This window comes from Onthophagus taurus, chromosome 7 (genome assembly GCF_036711975.1).
Source record: "Onthophagus taurus isolate NC chromosome 7, IU_Otau_3.0, whole genome shotgun sequence".
Taxonomy (NCBI): Eukaryota; Metazoa; Arthropoda; class Insecta; order Coleoptera; family Scarabaeidae; genus Onthophagus; species Onthophagus taurus.
This window is the reverse complement of record NC_091972.1, coordinates 27,624,411-27,643,668: the sequence shown is the minus strand read 5'-3', so window position 1 is coordinate 27,643,668 and position 19,258 is coordinate 27,624,411. Positions and strand designations below refer to the sequence as shown.

Genomic DNA, 19,258 nt, shown 5'->3' with positions numbered 1-19,258 from the left:
GAGCTGTCGGCGAGCTACGATGTACCTCGCAATAGTAAAAGATGGAAAACATTGGCCATACAACTGTTGACGGAGCACAAAGCAATCAGAGCTCTGCATAAAAGGCTCCCACGTGAATTGCTACTCCCCAGGCCAGTAGACGAAATGAACGTTTATGAACCACCGGGGAAACGACATAAACTATCTAGAAGATGCGAATTTTATCCTAGGAAAAGTGACAGAAAAACATTTTATAGATGTGCAAAGTGTAAAAAAGCTGTTTGTTTAGAACATTCTGTGGTATCGTGTGATGACTGTATGACTGCTCGGGCATGAATAAAGGAAATCAGTTTCTGCTTTCTATTTTCCAATATTTCATCTTTCTTTTTAACTACTTATCAATATTTCTTTAGCTAACAATAAGTTTCTTTTAGTTACAAAAATTAATAGTCAATGATTTACTGCGTTATTTTTTGACATCTAGTCACTATGAACTGAAAATATATATCCTTATCAAGATATACTACAGTGAATAAAAGTTACTTAAAATATACACAAAAACCAGAATTTTTATTTATTCTGTCAATTTATTTTAGTGTATGTCATACCCCACCACAAAGGTTGTATGCAAAAAACCCACCACACTGTCGCCGGGTTAACTTAAAAATATTGTAAATTGCGATAATATTCTTTATTCAGATACTAATTTTTGGTTCTGAAAAGAACCGGTCGTTGTTTGGTAGGGAGGGGGGATGTTTATTTCGCCATTTATTTGGAACTTGTGTACTTAGTAACAGCCTTGGTGCCTTCGCTTACAGCGTGCTTCGCCAATTCTCCAGGTAACAGAAGTCTGACGGCAGTCTGGATTTCTCGACTGGTGATCGTTGATCTTTTGTTGTAATGAGCCAAACGGGATGCTTCAGCGGCTATCCTCTCGAAGATATCGTTCACAAAACTGTTCATTATACTCATAGCTTTGCTCGAAATACCGGTATCAGGATGAACTTGTTTCAATACCTTGTAAATATAAATAGCGTAGCTTTCCTTCCTCTTGCGTTTCTTCTTCTTATCGGTTTTCGATATATTTTTCTGCGCTTTACCCGCCTTTTTGGCTGCTTTCCCACTAGTTTTCGGTGGCATTGTTGTTGTTCGTTGATTAGTTAATAAAACTTATCGGTGACAAGATTTTCGACAGTACACAGCGTAGTACACTGCAGTAAGTATACAGTGTTATAAAAATGGCCTGTCTTTACCGTTTATAAAGTGTTTGAAAAACCTGTATTTCGCTCTGAGAACAATAACTCCAGGAATAATTCCTGTCAGTAGTCCGTGTAGTGCCTTGAGGAGTGCAACATCGCCTGGAGAGAAGTTGAAGAATTCGTCCGACCTGCTGCGAAAGCGAAGGAAGGAGGAAGGTTCATATTCTACTTGGGTGACCTCGTCAAAGCGTAATCCGGAGTAGGTAAGTTTCTTTCGAAACTAAGAGCGCCCTTTTTAGGGTTTGTTCCTGCAAGGGAAAGTGAGTTGTTGCCTCATTTTTAATCGGCAGAAATGCCTTTTAAATTTGGAAAAGGCACATCCGTCTCGTGTGAAGACTTTAGCTTGCTAGCAAGCTTGGTCGACACACACATTGTTGACAAGAACGGGAAGTTGGTTCCTGTTCATTCCAGCCGTCCGCCTTCCCCGCTGGAGGCGGCGACGAAACCTCACGCTCGGTAAGTTCCGCCTCCCCCATGGAGGTGGCAACCGAATCGTCAAGTCGTCCGCCTTCCCCGTTGAAGGCGGCGACCAAATCTTCACGCTTGGTCAGTTCCGCCTCCCTCGCGGAGGCGGCAGCCAAAACGTCATGCCGCCCGCCTTCCACGTTGAAGGCGGCGACAAAACTGCCACGTCCGGTCAGTTCCGCCTCCCTCGCGGAGGCGGCAGCCAAAAAATCAGGCCGTCTGCCTTCCTCGTTGAAGGCGGCGACCAAAACGCCACGTTCGGTTAGTTCCGCCTCCCTAGCGGAGGTGGCAGCCAAAAAGTCAGGCCGTCTGCCTTCCCGAACGTGAAAAAAAGCCCGCCCGGTAAGTTCCGCTTCCCCCATGGAGACGACAGCCACTACGTCAGGCCGACTGCCTTCCTCGTTGAAGGCGGCAACCAAATCGTCAGGCCGTACGGTCTCCCCCGTGGAGGCGACGACCAGCGCGGCAGGCCGCAACGCCTCCCTCGTGGAGGCGGCGACCACCACCCTACCGAGGTCCTTCGCTGAGGCGCTGACTTCCGTCCCAACGGGTGAAATGGACGTCGATGTAGCAGTCGACCCATCCAAATCCGCAGGGAAAAGGAAGGCGAGCAGCGACTTGGAGGAAGAATCTTCGGAGGCGGTGCGTCCCCGCATGGAACCAGTTTCCAAGCGGATCCCCCCGGTAATCCTTCACGCTAAGGAGAACTGGGATTCGATTTCGGCGGAGATGGCGAGACTTAGGATCGCCTTTTCGAAAGCCAGAGCGGTTCCGCAAGGAATCAAGATAGAGCTCCCCACCGTGGAAGCCTACCGCGCTCTGGTGGAAATGTTGATGGCTGGTAAACACCAGTACCATACATTTGCCCTCCCCGATGATAAGCCGTTAAAGGTTGTCTTTAGAGGCGTCCCTACCAGTATTGGGGAGGACAGCATTGCTGCCGACCTGAGAAAACAGGGATTCTGGCCTGAAACCGTGAAGCGGTTGCGCCAGGGCTCTGAACGGAGGCCAATTCCCCTGGTTCTATGCGTCTTGAAAAAGACCGCGGACGCCAAGAGGATTTTCGACCTCAAGACGGTAAAGGGATTAACCATTACCGTCGAGAGCGCTAAAAAGAAGACGGAAGTTGGTCAGTGTCATCGCTGTCAGCGTTACGGCCACTCCCAACGAATGTGCAATGGTGCACCTCGTTGCGTTAAGTGCGCCGGTGATCACTCGACGGCTTCCTGCTCCAAAGCAAAGGATGCGCCCGCCAAGTGCGTCCTTTGCGGTGGCCCTCATACCGCCAACTACAAAGGGTGCCCAAAACACCCGAAGGCGGCGGAAACGAGGGCGCCGGCGGCAGCCCCAAAGGTCAAAGCGACCGTTCTCCCGAAAGCACCTACTCAGGCGCAAAGGGGGGATAAAAAGGCTCCAGTAGTCGCGGCGAAACCCGTGAAAGCGGTTAGTAGTCAGACGAAAAAGCCCAAAGGCAACGCTAACGTCGCCCCCAAAGCGAACGCTCCAGCTACCAAGGTAGTTCGGAAAGAGGTCGCGGCGCCCAAAGCTAAGCTCAACGAGCCGAAGCAAAAGGCGACCGACGACCCTCCGAAGCTGTCGAGGTCGCAGAGGAGGCGTCGCAATAGGAGGCTTCGTAAAAGCGGGTCGATCGCGGTGGCTGAAACACCATCACCGGTCAATGTTGCGGAACAGGCGGCGGTTGAACCCCCAACCGACCCCCTCGTCAACATACTGGCGATGATGAGCGAGGTCATTCGGATCGACAAATCCGATAGGGACGCACGAGTTAAGTTGTGCCTCCAAATCATGTCCGAGATGATGAAACTCTTATGATGACTCATCGAAGACCGAGAGTACCTCATTCGCTTGAGTTGGCTTATTGGAATGCCAACGGCCTTGTCTGTAAACAGAATGAGCTTCGCGAGTTCGTCGAAAGGTACGACCTTGACGCGATACTCATCTGCGAAACTCATCTGCGAGCGGGCGACAGGCCGCGGCTGCCCAATTATCGCTTCTATCGAAACGATAGAGTTGGAGCAAGAGGCGGCGGGACAGCCATCTTCGTAAGGACCAGTTTGGATCATTACGAGGATCTGACTCCCCCTCTTCAACATCTCGAAGCTACTACGATTGTGGTACGAACACTATCGGGGTGCGTCCGCTTGGTCGCCGCCTACAATCCGCCGAATCGGCGGTTGTTGGAAGACGATCTAACGGGTGTCTTGGATACGGACAAAGGCGTGGTTATCGCCGGCGACCTAAACGCCAAGCACCCATCGTGGAACAGTCGGATCGCAAACGCGAACGGTAAAATACTGCGGAGTTTTACCGACGAGACGGGCATTGTCACCGATGCCCCCGCCGACCACACGTATTACCCGTCGAACGAAAGGCAACGATCTGACGTTTTGGACGTGGTTGTAATGAAAGATGTCAGACTAGTTCATAGAGTTACCACGCTCAACGAACTTAGTTCCGATCATCTCCCTGTGCTGTTGCAGCTAGGAGACGTCCCGGACGTTCGCGTCCCGGTTGAACGTTCCACTGTATCGTGGCCGGCTTTTACCGACCACATGCACCACAATATGGGACAAATACGACCGATCCACAACGCTCAGGAACTGGATGAGGCTGTTGAACGACTCACGGTCGCTATCGAGGATTCTCTTCGATACGCGACCAACACGATTCCCGTAAAGGACCGTCGATGGGCGCTACCAGCGCGCATCAGGGAACTTATGCGGGAGCGTGATCGCGTCAGACGGACTTATCAGCGAAATTGGGATCCCGATCTCAAAAGACGCTATAACCGTCTGCGCGATGAAGTGAGAAGGGAACTCGCGGAGTTCCGATACGCGTCTTTCGACGCCAAACTCGACGCCCTGAACACCGAAGGCGATCACTCCTGTTGGAAGATGGTCAAGGTGCTGAAGGGGAACACGTCACGCATGCCGCCCATTCACGGTGAAACCGGAATGGCTTTCACTCTCGAAGAGAAAGCGGAGGCTCATGCCGATAACTTCGAAAACCAGTGCAGCCCGCTATGCGACGATGACGAAGATGAAGATTTCATCGATCGAGTCGAGCGCGTGGTGAGCAGGCGTCTGGCTGTAGAAGATGATCGGCACATCGAGCACGCTTCCCCAACCGAAGTGAAAGAGGCAATCGCGAGATGTAAGTCGAACAAGGCATCGGGACCGGACGGAATAGGAAACGCCGCTTTAAAGGCTCTACCTTTAAAAGCGGTCGTTTCGCTAACGGGGATCATCAACGCGACGCTCCGGCTGCGCCATTTTCCCACCAAGTGGAAAAGCGCGGACGTGGTCGTGTTACCGAAACCCAGTGCGAATCCAACGTTCCCGCAAAATTATAGGCCCATCAGTTTGCTTTCTTGTCTCGGCAAGGTATGTGAGAGGGTTGTCCAGACGAGGCTACAAAGATCCGTTCAAGATCTTAACCTCATTCAGGACGAACAGTTTGGTTTCCGACCCAAACATTCGACCGTACACCAGGTACTGCGACTTGTCGAACACATAACCGATGGCTTCAATCGAAATCAAAGCACTTGTGCTGTGTTTTTCGACGTTGCCAAAGCGTTCGACAAAGTATGGCATGAAGGACTTTTGTTCAAAATGCTAGAAGCGGGCGTGCCCCTGGCGTTAGTTCAATTGATCGCGTCCTACCTTGACGGTAGAAAGGCGCGCATCAAATTGAAAGGTACGCGTTCGAGAGAGCGAATCCTAACTGCAGGCGTCCCTCAGGGGTCGTTGCTTTCACCGATACTCTTTTGTATCTTTGTGAGCGACCTACCCCGTTCTGAGGGCACTCAGTTAGCGATGTACGCCGACGATGTGTGCATCTACAGCAGATCTTGGTCCCCCGAGGTCGCCGCTCGTAGACTGCAGGCAGCATCGGACGAACTGCTAGACTACCTACTTCGCAAAGTGGCGGGTCAAAATCAACGCTGATAAAAGTACCGCAATAATTTTTACTCGGCGTAGAAAGAGACCCCCCGATGCGATGGTACTGCAAGGGGACGAGCTCCCCTGGCGTTCTGAAGCCAAGTATTTGGGTGTCATTCTGGACTCTAAACTAACTTGGAAAAGTCACATCGAGTCGATGGCGAACCGGGCGAAGGCAGCTCTGGTCAATCTGTACGCTCTGATAAATCGCCGAAGTAAGTTGGATCCTCTACGGAAGATTCGACTCTACAAAGCGGTTATCAGACCTACGATGACTTACGCCTCTTCCGTCTGGGGTTACGCCGCGCACTCGCACGTGCAAAAACTCCAAGTTGTTCAGAACAAGGTCCTAAGGATGGCATTTGATGCACCTTGGTTTGTCAGTAATGCGACACTGCACAATGATTCCCAGATGCTGACCATCGAGGAGTTCATTCGTGACAAGGCCAGTACCGAGTTTACGCGGCTCGAAAACCACCCCAATCCCCTCCTAGCGGGATTAACGGATTACGACGTTGAACACCTTCGCCACAAACGGCCAAGGCTGTTTCTCGTCTGACGATCCAGGAGTCCGACTGTCCTTCCCAATTCCACTTCCGATGTCACTATTAATTGGTGAAAATTTTGTAATATATTTTCCGTTTGTTTTAGGTCCGATGAAGAGGGTTAGGGAAGAAATTCCAGGTACCTCAAGAGGCCCGTCATGTTCACCGTTCACCGTTCACCCGATCTCTCAGTTTACTTTGACTAACTATATCTTTGTTGTCGTACGGTACGTATCTCGTTAATAATAAACTAAAATGGCTCGTACGAAACAAACTGCTCGGAAATCTACCGGAGGTAAAGCGCCACGTAAACAACTCGCAACTAAAGCGGCAAGGAAAAGCGCTCCCGCTACCGGTGGTGTCAAGAAACCGCATCGTTACAGACCTGGAACCGTAGCTCTTCGAGAAATTCGTCGTTACCAGAAAAGTACCGAACTTCTAATTAGAAAGTTGCCCTTCCAACGTTTGGTTAGAGAAATTGCCCAAGATTTCAAGACCGACTTGCGATTTCAAAGCAGCGCCGTTATGGCTTTGCAAGAGGCGAGCGAAGCTTACTTGGTCGGACTTTTCGAAGATACGAACTTGTGTGCAATTCATGCAAAACGAGTAACCATCATGCCGAAAGACATTCAGCTTGCTAGGCGCATTCGCGGCGAAAGAGCCTAATTTGCATCAATCAACCAAACCTTCCCAACAAGACCGGTTCTTTTCAGAACCAATCACTTGTTTTATGAAAAAGAATTTTCGTTTTGCTTCCCTTCAATCGGTGTTTATTATGAAAGCAAAAATGCTCTTTCAGTATGGACTTCGGATAATGTGCATTTTCTAATTTCTAAACGTAATAGCGTGTAAAATTTTCAATGTGAACTTAAGATTTGATTTAATCAAAAAAAAATTAAGTTCTTTTTTAATTTATATAAAATAAATTCAATTATTTCATATAAGATTTTAGTAATTAAAAAAAAGATTATGATGTTTAAATAATTTAAACTTAATTTGCTTCCATATGCATTCAAATATTGATGATTACAACGAAAGCTTCCGTACGAATTAAATTTTAAAACTTGTACAATAAAAGTTAAAGAAGATGAAGGTGTATCTTCTTTAAGGTAATCAAAAACTTGTTGGGATTGATAAAGAAATATAAGGAATCCGAACTGTAACATTTATTTCCAAATTGAACGTTTTTGGGATTTATAAAAAAAGTAAATACAAGAAAAGGCGTAAATTTTACACACACCGACTACCTTAGATTCTTAATTCCATTCTTAAACTGTCTTAATTCCCTAGACGCGTATGTTCTTGCAAACAGACTACTGTAGTTTGATCTCGTATTAGTGCCATTCAATGTTTGGATATTTATTAAAAATGAGTATAAGAAACCGCCAAATTTCACAAAGGATTCGAGATTTGATTGTTAGTTTATGAAAAGATAGGATATCACTAGGTGAAATTAGCCAAATTGTAAAAAAAGCTCGTTCGTCAGTGCAGTACATTACACATTTCTAAAGACGATGAATTTTGGAAATTAACCACTTAAGGCATGCCTTATTTATTTAAATCATCGACTTTTTTAGATATAACAAGAGCGCCCGTATCAGACACGGGCACGTGAAAATCTGCCGGTGTCAGTCGCCCGTGTCACACACCATGCCTTAAGTTGTTACGTGATTTTTAGTGATGAAACTTGAAAAAATTGATTTATTTAATTGTGATTCGCGCACCAAAATTTGGCGAAAACGTAACGAAGCATTCAAAACGAGAAAATTTGTGCCCAACAGTAAAATATAGAGGTGGTAGTGCTATGTTGTGGGTGTACATATATGTCAGCTGCTCGTGCAGGCAATACGACATTTATAAATGGTATCATGGATAAACGATATTACCTTGATATTTAAAAAATAATTGATTAGAAAGTGCTAGATATTTTTGGATAGCGAGATCATTTACTTTTTAACAAGACAATAATCCCAAGGACACGGCAGAAATCGTACGCTTCTGGTTGCTTTATAATGTTCCCCGACACCCCGCTTCGGAGGGTAAAGTTTGGGGAATAATTTTGCTTCAGAAGTGGCCCTCCTGAGAAACAAACTTGACGTGTTTCAGGCCTTCAGCTCGTTTTCAATGGGCCACTCTGTATATAAATATATTTCTATATATTATAAATACTATAGTAGATTTTTTGAAATTGGCTATCACCAATTAATCCGTTGGTTGTATAAGGGAGGTGGTCTTAGGTGGCAGATATGTCATCGTAATCCATCCAACTTCTGCTCCTAAATCTGGTGAATGTGCCGGTGGGTTATCGAGAACGACAACACATCGCGAGTTACCCATCCCTTAGCGTTACAGCGCCACATCACTGGTAAACTATCTTTGCACACATTGAAAGACTTTTGGTGGTCTTTTGCGCTTTTGATGTTGCTTTGGGTGACGTAACAGGGGGGTTCGTCTCGTTTCTTTCGTCAATCGGAGTCATTTTCGCCTTGGCTGTTGTGCTCTTTTCGCGGAGGATTTCGCCGGTCATAATGTCGCCCACGCTCCCTTGCTCTTGGTTTGGATAAGAGCACCCCAAACAATGGCAGCGTTGAAGAATTTTCTTAATAAACGGTGTACTTTTTGATAGAACCGCCGCGCTCACCTAGATTCTTAATAGCGCCGTTAACCATTTCTGATGTCGGTGGTTTCGACTTCTGAATCTTCGCCTTTTTCGTTAACAGCTCCGTAGCTTTGGCCTTTAATGGTGTGTAACGACAATATGACAGCGGTAGAGTGGTTGATAATGAGTAAAAGAAGAAGTGTGGAGGTGAATGATGTTGTGAAAGTATTTAAGAGGGCGAAGAAAATGGGTAAGATAGTGGAATTGGGATGAGAGTTTAGAGATGATGTAGGGATGAGGAGAGCGGGTAAGACGGTAAGAGTCAAGGGAGTAAGTGTAGAGTGTGGCCATGTTCGGTAAGGGCATTCCGCTGATGACGGAGCATGGTCCATTCAATGTATCTTTGAGAGGGATATGAACGGGATGTGTCTGTGTGAGGTGAGTGAGGACACCCTGCAGCATATCTTGCAGGAGTGTCCGAAAGGGAGGAGAAGACAGAGACAGAAGGTAAAGGAGAATTGAATAGGATTATGGATGACAGCCATAAATCCATATGAATGATTGGAACTGGTTAGCGGCAGGAGCTGTGTTCGATTATGTAGGGGAGTAGTGCTAGTTTTTGGTGGGTTGGATTCGGTAGTTGGGTGGAGGAGTAGCCGCATACCGAAAGGCCTCCTCCTCAATAAGATCAGTTCTTTGCAGAACCAAGAGATTATTTTCTGAAAAACAACTATTGCGATAGTAATTATAATTGATTATTTCCATTGTACTTAAATTTGCTCTCATGTTTTAGGAGGGTTTGATATATTTCCAAGACAGAAATAATAATTGGTAAGTAATCCTCCGATTTGGTTTTCTAAGTAGAATTCTTCAGAGTTTTTATTGACCGCATTTAAATTTCACTACAAAAACTTTGTATAAACCAAGTTGCCTTTATGTATAATCGATATTATTACTTAAATGACCTATGTCGATTTCAAACCGTATTCAAAACATTTTTGTTTTTGTTCCTGTCGCAGTATTTGCTTCAAATAATCAATTAAAGCGGCAAGGAAATAACGCTTTTCATGCCATTCTTGACGTGTGCTTGACTAACGTGGTGTTAACCTTGTCTCTAACAATTGAACCCATTTGAAAGAGGGTAGAAAGGGATACCGTCGTGGGGGTCGAGTTGTTACAATGTAGGAACTGTAGAAAACTCTTGGGAAAATCGACCTACTTCAGGTTTTTAACTTTTAACGTGGTCTTTCTGTTCATTAATTCAATTTCAATAACTTTAATATGGATTTTGTTAGTTTGTTGTGTTAATGCCAGAAGACCAACCAGCCAGGCTTAACCTTGTCATTTAAATTGTTTTCCCTGCAGTAGGAATATAGTTATTTCCGAAAGCTTCCACATTGTAACGACTGTACTAACGGTCGTTCCTTTCTACGTAGTTTTCGATCGGACTCCAGCCGAAGAGTACTCTCATTTACCACCTTAAGAATACGCAACGCTGCACAAACCTTCCAACGATTTATAAACGAAGTTCTTTCTGGCTTAAATTTCCTTTTTTATATCTAGACGATACTCTCGTAGCAAGACTAGCAAGTCGCAATGAAGAAGACCATTATCATCATTTACAACAATTATTTGAGTATAAGTTGCCTTCATGTTTAATCGCTATTGTTACCTAATTAACCTAAATACGTTGATTTTAAAACGTATTCAAAACATTTTTGCGGGATAAATCTCATGTCGCAGTATCTGCTTCATGTTTTGTGACATTCTTCTCTAAAGGGAAACTCCAAATAATCCATTGAATTAAAATAATATTATTTAATAACGGTCAAAACAAGTTTCGTCAATAAGCTAAAACATAATCAATATAAAACACAACACTTAACAACATTAACCAGGTCTAAATAAGTTTACACAACACTTAGATATGATAAAGTGTGTGAAAGGAAAAATATATGCATATATTATACTATTAAGTATAGAATAATAGAAATTAGATTTGATATACATAATTGGTATCATATTGACCATATGAACCTAAAAACTAATAGCAATGAATGAATGACTTGAGTAAATGCGTAACGACCGACATTGGCGGTGTGAATATAACACTCGAATATTTCACTTTTCACTCACGTGAAAGTATTTGCATGATACGACGCTTACACGAAAACGTAATCCCTAAATTAGAGCCGCAATATACCACTTTTCTCGCGTCCTCGACGTCGGCAATAATGTTCGAAACAACGAGAAAACTCGCGACCAATGTGGAATTGCCGATCGCATCGTCCTCGTTTTAAGGATAAAAGCTTAGACATATTGATAAAATTTACACACCTCGTGGTTTTAAAACGTTTAAGAAAGCTATTCTCATTGAAAATTCAGTCCGTTTTTACATACGCGCGAAATTCGACGACGCTAAAGTTTACGACGACGGTCACGTCAATGACATCTTATACTTTCAACCGTCGCTACACAACGAAATCGTACCCCCACAAGTAAAATTTTTACGTAGACGACGAGTTAACTTCTTCCACTATACTGAAATACCTAACGGGAATATTTACGTCGCGACGCCAACACAAGCGGGTTCCTTTTTCTAGAAAGTTGCGAACACGAGACCGCCGTTGTGATGCCAGCAGTGCGAACGGAGGAAAATCGACTTTGGACGGGTTTTCGGCTTCGGTATGTACATTCAACGTTGGGTTCAATTTTCTGAGGAAAATGTTTGTGAATAACTTGTACGAAGTTGACATTCGTGCACGTGAGTTTTTGTAAAAAATATTTTTGTTACAAACTGCCGCTACAATGACGGATGTACAACAAACGGAACAGCAAACCCCCGTATCTTCCGAAACGGAAAACACTTCACCCGTAAAAAACAAAGCTGCCGGCGGTGGTTCCTCCTCCGATTCGTCGACGAAGAAAAAGAAAAGCCAACGATCAAAAGCCACCCATCCACCCACATCCGAAATGGTGAATAACGCGATTAAGACCCTTAAGGAACGCAACGGTTCGTCGCTTCAAGCTATTAAAAAGTACATGACTTCTAATTACAAAGTTGACGCTGAGAAGATGGCTCCGTTTATTAAGAAATTCCTGAAGACCGCCATCGCTGCAGGCGGTATTGTCCAAACTAAAGGTAAAGGTGCGTCAGGATCGTTTAAACTGGCATCGGCCTCTGCAAAAAAGTCAGGCAGAGTAACGACTTCCTCCCTTAAAAAGAAACCTGCCGCCGCCGTATCTAAAAGGGCCAAAGCTCGAGCTGCCTCTACGAAGAAATCCTCCTCACCTGCGAAGGCAAAAACAACGCCGGTGTCCGGTTCCCCTGTTGTTGAAAGCAAAAAGAAGGCTGCAGTAAAAGCCAAAAAGTCGCCAACGGTCGGAGAAAAGAAAGTAACCAGCTCTACTACTGCCGCAGTCAAAAAAACCACCACGGTTAGAAAAGCACCATCAAAAGCTAAAAAAGTTACCAAGGGACCAACGAAAAAGCCGAAAGCGCCGAAACCCAAAACCGCCAAGAAAGTCGCTGGTGGTGCTGCACAATTGAAATCGTCGTCCACGAAAAAGAGAGGTTTACCAAAAAAAAAATGAGCTCTGCAATTTATTACAATTAAGGGCTTTCTCACAAGCCGCCACACAAAGGCCCTTCTCAGGGCCAATAATGGTATAACGAAAAAGAATTCTAACATAATTTTAATCTATACATAATGTATGTACTCTGGCAGTATGCATCTTAGTTCCATTCGCAGTAGTTACCACTTACTTTTAGTAATTGAAAATTTCCAAAAATTTTATTTATCCGAAATAAAATAGCAGTTCTTTTTTAATTGCCATTTTTTTCGAAGACAGCTGAATTACGTGTAACATGAAAAATACTCTGAATTTTACGTAGAATCCATAAATGCAACAAAAAAATGATGGGGTTCCTATTTAAAAATGTCAACTTAAGCATGGTATCTCAATTTTGGGATACCTGTACATTTCAATTTTATCTCAAAAAATGCGCGTTCAAAAATATAACCTAAGCCTTTTTTCTAGAAGAATATCGCCCGAATTTTTATCGAATTGAAGTAATATATTAAACAATTTTGAAATTTTCTGTCTATTTCAATTTTGGGCCTATTGCAGACTAAGCTTTTTCGGTACGATCCTTTCTAGAGTATTCTAGTAAAGTATGATTGTATAACCATTGGTAATTTTCAATTAATTGAACAAATTTCACCATTTGACCACTTTTATCATCCATCTTTACTGTTATTATTTATACTGCGTACGCCGCGCCGGGCAAAATGCAGCTCGCATGCAGCGTTACCAACACAATGCAACAAAAAGTCCCATGCGCAGTGCTTTAAAAATCCCATCTATTAAGCAAAAAAAAAAACTACAAATAAATTTAAAATTTCTTTTTAAATAGAAAAGACTAACATAAAATTTCAAAGTAAGTAGTTTTTAACTACTAATACTAATACTCCTATAAAATATAAAACTTAATAAAAAATATATTTAAAATCAAACATATTAAGTTAGAAATCATATAAATATGTTTTCCGATAGTACTAATCAGTCCTTAAAACTATAAAATTCTTTATATACATATTTTTGTAATAAGTCGTTTGGGGTGGGATAATCAACGCATGTTTAATTATTCTGTTGTAAAGCGTTACGAATAACGCACATTGCATTTAATGTTTCCTCGCCCGTTCTATTTCCTTTTTTCATTTTAATATCTGTTACCATGGAAAAAATTCTTTCTGCTTCAGCATTTGTATGAGGCAATGTTAAAATAATATTGGCAAGTTTTCCTAAATTTGTAAATAAGTGGTCGTTATTAAAATTTTTTTTCATCCAATTTGAAGCCACATCGATTTCAGTTTCATCGAATGAAGTAGCTAGTTTCTGCCACTCATTTGATATGTCAGTGGCAATGAAATTAAAAAAATCAACAGCCAATCCAACTATATCAATATCAGAATTCTTCTTAGTTGAAAATGCCACTTGGGGATTTAAAAATTCCATTGCTTTAAAAATGTGATTATTAAGTGTTAAGTGGAAATCGTTTTAAAATTTCAGTAGTGGCGGTTACGTAAAATGATAAACATTTTTTCGAATCTCCTGTTGACCGTCCAGTGGTAAAGATTTTATAAAGCTTTCACACTCATCACCTAATTTAATCTTATCTAATGGCAAGAAATGTTCAGTTTGACATCCGGTTTTAAATAATTAGTGCATAGTCGTATAAATAAAGTATTACAGTGCCCATGTAATTTATGAACTGACTATTTGATTGAAATAATGAATTAAGGGAATTTAAAAAACTTGGAGCATACTTCATGAAATATAAATACCCTTTTAAATACATATTTTTCATGTCATTGTGGATAGTTTCTGCACTTTTTAATTTATCCTCAGTTATTGCTAGTAAAAAGAAATGTTCTAACACATTCCAATTATTTAAAATTCGTACTACACAGTCGTGCCGACTCAACCAACGTGTAGTTACTAATTAAAAATTTTTTGTTTGCTCTGGTTAAAGTAATCTTGCAACTCCGCTAAAACAGCGCATCGTTTCGCACTTCCTGATACATTTTAACAGAGCTACTAAATGATCCACAACTTGGGTAGCAACATTGTGCTCCGCGAAAAATACAGAAAGTTTAATTTCAGCTCTTTTAATATTATAAACATGTATATCTTTATCATTACTAACAAAATAATTAGCCAATGGTTTTGTCGTTTTAACCGCTGACATATTTTCAGAAGTTTTTGTCTATTAGAATGCCTTAATAACTCACTCTTACCGCATGTCAATTCTACATTACAAACGGAACATCTAAAATTTAATAATGTTCACACAGAAATATAAATTATTTTATAATTAATTTAATTTTATTGATTAAAGGAAGCGCGACTACCTGCATTTATTTTTATTTTTCTTATCCGCTGTTAACTAGTTTTTAAAATGGGGATCCTGCAACCAACATTCCTGGAAAACTTTCGTTCCTTTTTCTTGGTGGAACTTTTTTTGAGGAGGTTCTAAATGTTCCGTATCTGATGAAGAATCTTCCATTTTTTTAAACAATACACTCTATACAGTAAAGACAATCCGACTCGGTACTCTACACGGTTTACGATAGATGGCGCTATTACTAAATATTGATCGTCTTATAATTAGAAGATAGTGCAAATGTCAAATTACAAAAACATATTTAAATTTTATAATATAATAATTTTGAGAAATTAAAAATCTCTCAAAATAGACGAATATCCCTTTGTTTCTAGGAATACTGAAAAATCTCCCGAATCGGGATATATCTCTCAAGTTGGCAACACTGCGAGTCGCATGTTTAGACGAAGTCGCGACGCTGCGTCGCCATATGCTGATTTTTATTTAAAAACACGTGAGATGCACTGAAGCGTACGTCTTCCTACAATTGCGTCTAATACTCGTCTATGACGAGCAGCTCTGTGTGCAGAAGGTCTTATACTGGTTAAATTAATAACTGTCTATAATAACAAACAAAAAAAAATTAGTATAACAAATCTACAAAAAAATTCTCCTCAAAAAAAGAATTTAAACAAAATTATAACCTGAAAAGAAAAAACAATAACACGAAAATTGAGTCGGCTGAGTCAATATTGTAAGAGACACTCCTTTAATGTCAAAAAAAATAAAATAATAAAAAAACTCGAGCGAACAGGTCGAAAACAAGAAAATAAACTATTAATAATTTAGATTCTATACAAAAATATTCAAACCTTATCTGGAAATCCTGTTCCTTCTTTTTTCATTTAATGCGACTGCACGTGTTGATTAAAGCGGAACCAGGAAAGCCGGAACAAACTTTACCAAAAATTAAACAAGCGTACTACACTAAGGCTCGATAGCAAAAGAAGAAGTGGTGGGAAGAGGAAACGCGGTACGGACGACCGATATCCGCATCCCCACCCCTAATATTAATGGATCTTAAGAATATCGATAAATTTACCAACGAACACCTAATGACCTTTAATAATCAACAACAAAAATAAATTAAGATACCCCGCGAGTGTATTAATAAAAATTAGATATCCATTAAAATCATAATAAACTGATTAAGGAAAGAAAATCAAATGAAAGTAATTACATATGAAATCACATACAGTGTGTCCGTAAGTAGCGGATAAAATCATTATAAACGGTTTATGAAAAAATCCCTGAAACGGGAATTATGCAGCTGCATCCCATAGCATTTAAGAAACTAATATGATAAGATTAGTAGAAGAACCGTGAGACTCGAAATGAAACTGTAACAAGATTGGAGACCGTATTGGCCGACTTCCAGCCAATTCCAAAGAGTCCATGGATCACATTTCCAGGACAATAAAATTGATGGCAACTCAAAATTCAAATCAATTCGCTCTTGTATAAGGACAAGAGCCTCCATAACTCAAACCGTAGTAAATATAATTCCAAAATTGAAAGGAGTACTGTGGATATATACCGTATATTCTCGAATCTAATCCGCACCCTTTTTACAAATTTTGTATGCTCTAAAATCAAATGCGGATTACAATCGGATGTGGATTACATTGGAAAACCAACTTTTTTTACCATCATTGCATTTTTAAAATCGAGGTGCGGATTAGATTCGAGTGCGGATAAGATTCGAGAAAATACGGTATGTATGTATCCACAATATAAATTAATATTTTAATAAATAATAATACGAACTACATTCACAGGACTGATAAAATCGATTGATTATTTTGAATGATAATAATATTAATAATTTTATATAGTAACGTTCTCCTTTGTTTTGTACATGTCGTGTGCACAGCATGCTACAGCCACTTCCCCTCCTATAATAAAAAGATTAATAAAAAGAGGAATATGGTGGTTAAAGAAAAAATAAATCATATTTAAAAATTGAAAGTAACTTTTTTTTGAATTTTTATATCATGAGAATTGATTGCCTCGCTGTGGTGACAAGTTGAATTTTCTTTTAAAAGAAATGCTGGTTTAAGGTTGTTGATGTTAACAGCTACTTCCTTGTTATTTTTGAAAATTACAAAATATTTCGGAAATGTTTTTATCACTTTAAATGGGCCTTCATATCTTGGTGTTAAAGAGGCTTGAATCCCATTAATTTTGACAAAAACAAATTTTGAAATGAATAAATCTTTATGAATAAATGGTTTTTGGTTGGAATGAAAAACTGTGTTTACTGGTTTCAAACAAGAGAATGTTTCTCGTAAACTAGATAGCAATGGATCAGATTCCAAAGGGTGTTGAATATTAACAAAAAATTCTCCTGGAAGCCTAAGTGGTTGACCGTATACAAGTTCAGCAGATGAACAACCTAGGTCTTCCTTAAGAGATGATCTGAGGCCTAGGAGAACCAAGGGAAGATCATTGTTCCACCTCGTAGTGTTACCTCTGGCAGTTATGGCTGTTTTTAAAGAACGGTGAAACCTTTCTAAAATTCCGTTGCTTTGGGGATGGAAGGTGGATGTATGAATTTGACGTGTTCCTAGAAGGGTGTGAAATTTTGAAAAGAGTTTTGATTCGAATTGTCGTCCCTGATCATGGGTTATAGTGCTAGGAATGCCAAATCGGCTGAAATAATGCCGAAACAAAGTATCCGCAATAGAAGAAGAACCAATATCTTTGAGAGGAAAAGCTTCTGGCCAACGCGTGAAACGATCTATTACGGTGAGCACATATGTGCAGCCAAGGGACGGAGTGAGAGGACCGACCAAATCAATGTGGATATGATCGAATCTTAATTTTGGTATCGGAATTTTACTAATAGGTGATTTTGTGTACTTTTGAACTTTTGTTTGTTGACATCGCAAACAGGTTTTTGTCCATAACTGAATGTGTTTTGTCATGTGAGGCCACAAGAATCGTGTTTTGATGATGTGTGTAGTAGCGCGAATACCAGGATGTGTTAAGTTGTGAAATTTGTTGAAAATTGTTTTACGAAATTTTTGTGGTATGTATGTTCGAGGATTGTTTGTTGAAATGTCGCACCAAAGCTTTACATCTGAATGTGATGTTGTTTGTTGCGATAGGTTATATTTAGTAGTTTGTGTCTTTGAGTATTGTTTGTTTAGTAAATGTGTTAATTCTGTATCGTTAAATTGCGCGTTTTTTAAGGTTTGTGTGTCAGGGTACTGTGAATTTAGAGAATCAATATTTGTTCTGGACAACGTGTCCGCTACAATGTTTGATTCTCCTGTAATGTACCTGATATCTGATGTGAATTGTGTTATGTAAGTAAGATATCGTGTCTGACGTGGAGTTCTTTCTGTGTTAGAAAAAATTGTGTTGATTAGAGGTTTGTGATCAGTGTAAACTACAAATTGATGTCCATGTAAAAAATGTTTAAAGAATTTGATACTAGTGTAAATTGCTAACAATTCTCTATCAAAAGTTGAATAATTTATTTGGCTTGAAGATAATTTTTGAGAAAAAAACGCTAAAGGTTGTGTTTTATTGTCTATAGTCTGTGATAAAACTGCTCCTATACCTTTACTTGAGGCGTCAGTCGTCAGTGAAAGAGTTGCTTGTGGTGATGGGTGTGCAAGAGTGACGGATTTTGATAAAAGTTCTTTGGCTGTAGTGAAAGAAATGTCGTGATGGTGTGTCCAAGAAGTGATTGATTTAAGTTTTTGTGAATAAAGTGTTTTTGATAAATGATGTAAAGGAGCTAAAATGTTTGAGATGTTTGGTAAAAATCTGTGATAAAAATTTATCATTCCTAAGAATCGCTGTAATTGTTTTAGTGTGGTTGGTTTTGGAAATTCAGTTATGGCATTAACCTTAGATTGCGAAGGGCGAACGCCTTCAGCAGAAATTTGATGACTTAGGAAATTTAAATCTGTAACTCCAAAAACACATTTTGTTGGTTGTATATTAATATTACAAGAGCTTAACCTCTCAAACAATTGTTGTAAATGAAGATAATGTTCTTCTTCATTGCGACTGGCTACTAGAATATCATCTAGATATACGAATAGGAAATCTAAGCCAGATAGAACTTCGTTTATAAATCTTTGAAAGGTTTGTGCCGCATTACGTAAACCGAAAGGCATTCTCGTGAATTCGAACAGACCAAACGGTGTAGTGATAGCCGTTTTAGGAATATCGTCTTCTTCTACAGGAATTTGGTGATAAGCTCGTACCAGATCTAATTTTGAAAAAAATTTGCAATTGTGTAAATGTAAGTTAAAATCTTGAATGTGCGGAAGAGGATAACGATCTGGAACTGTGATGTTGTTGAGTTGTCGGTAGTCTCCACATGGTCTCCAATCGTTGGAATCTTTCTTAGGAACCATGTGAAGAGGCGACGCTGTAGAAGAAGAAGAGGGTCGGCAGATTCCTAATGCCACCATTTGTTCGAATTCTTTCTTTGCAATGTTGTGTTTGTGCACGTCTAAACGTCGGGGACGACAAAACGGTAA

General features: G+C 40.8%; 3 protein-coding genes across 3 annotated transcripts; 2 read left to right on the top strand and 1 right to left on the bottom strand.

Moving 5' to 3' along the window:
* Positions 1-661: 661 nt before the first annotated feature.
* Positions 662-1,195, bottom strand: LOC139430561 (histone H2B). The gene has a single exon (XM_071197711.1). The coding sequence runs from the start codon at positions 1,117-1,119 to the stop codon at positions 748-750; it is 372 nt and encodes a 123-aa protein (XP_071053812.1). The 5' UTR covers positions 1,120-1,195; the 3' UTR covers positions 662-747.
* A 5,231-nt stretch (positions 1,196-6,426) lies between these two features.
* Positions 6,427-7,077, top strand: LOC139430572 (histone H3). Its single transcript, XM_071197736.1, has one exon. The coding sequence runs from the start codon at positions 6,466-6,468 to the stop codon at positions 6,874-6,876; it is 411 nt and encodes a 136-aa protein (XP_071053837.1). The 5' UTR covers positions 6,427-6,465; the 3' UTR covers positions 6,877-7,077.
* A 4,457-nt stretch (positions 7,078-11,534) lies between these two features.
* On the top strand, positions 11,535-12,474 carry LOC139430809 (histone H1-like). The gene has a single exon (XM_071198133.1). The coding sequence runs from the start codon at positions 11,618-11,620 to the stop codon at positions 12,401-12,403; it is 786 nt and encodes a 261-aa protein (XP_071054234.1). The 5' UTR covers positions 11,535-11,617; the 3' UTR covers positions 12,404-12,474.
* Positions 12,475-19,258: the final 6,784 nt, after the last annotated feature.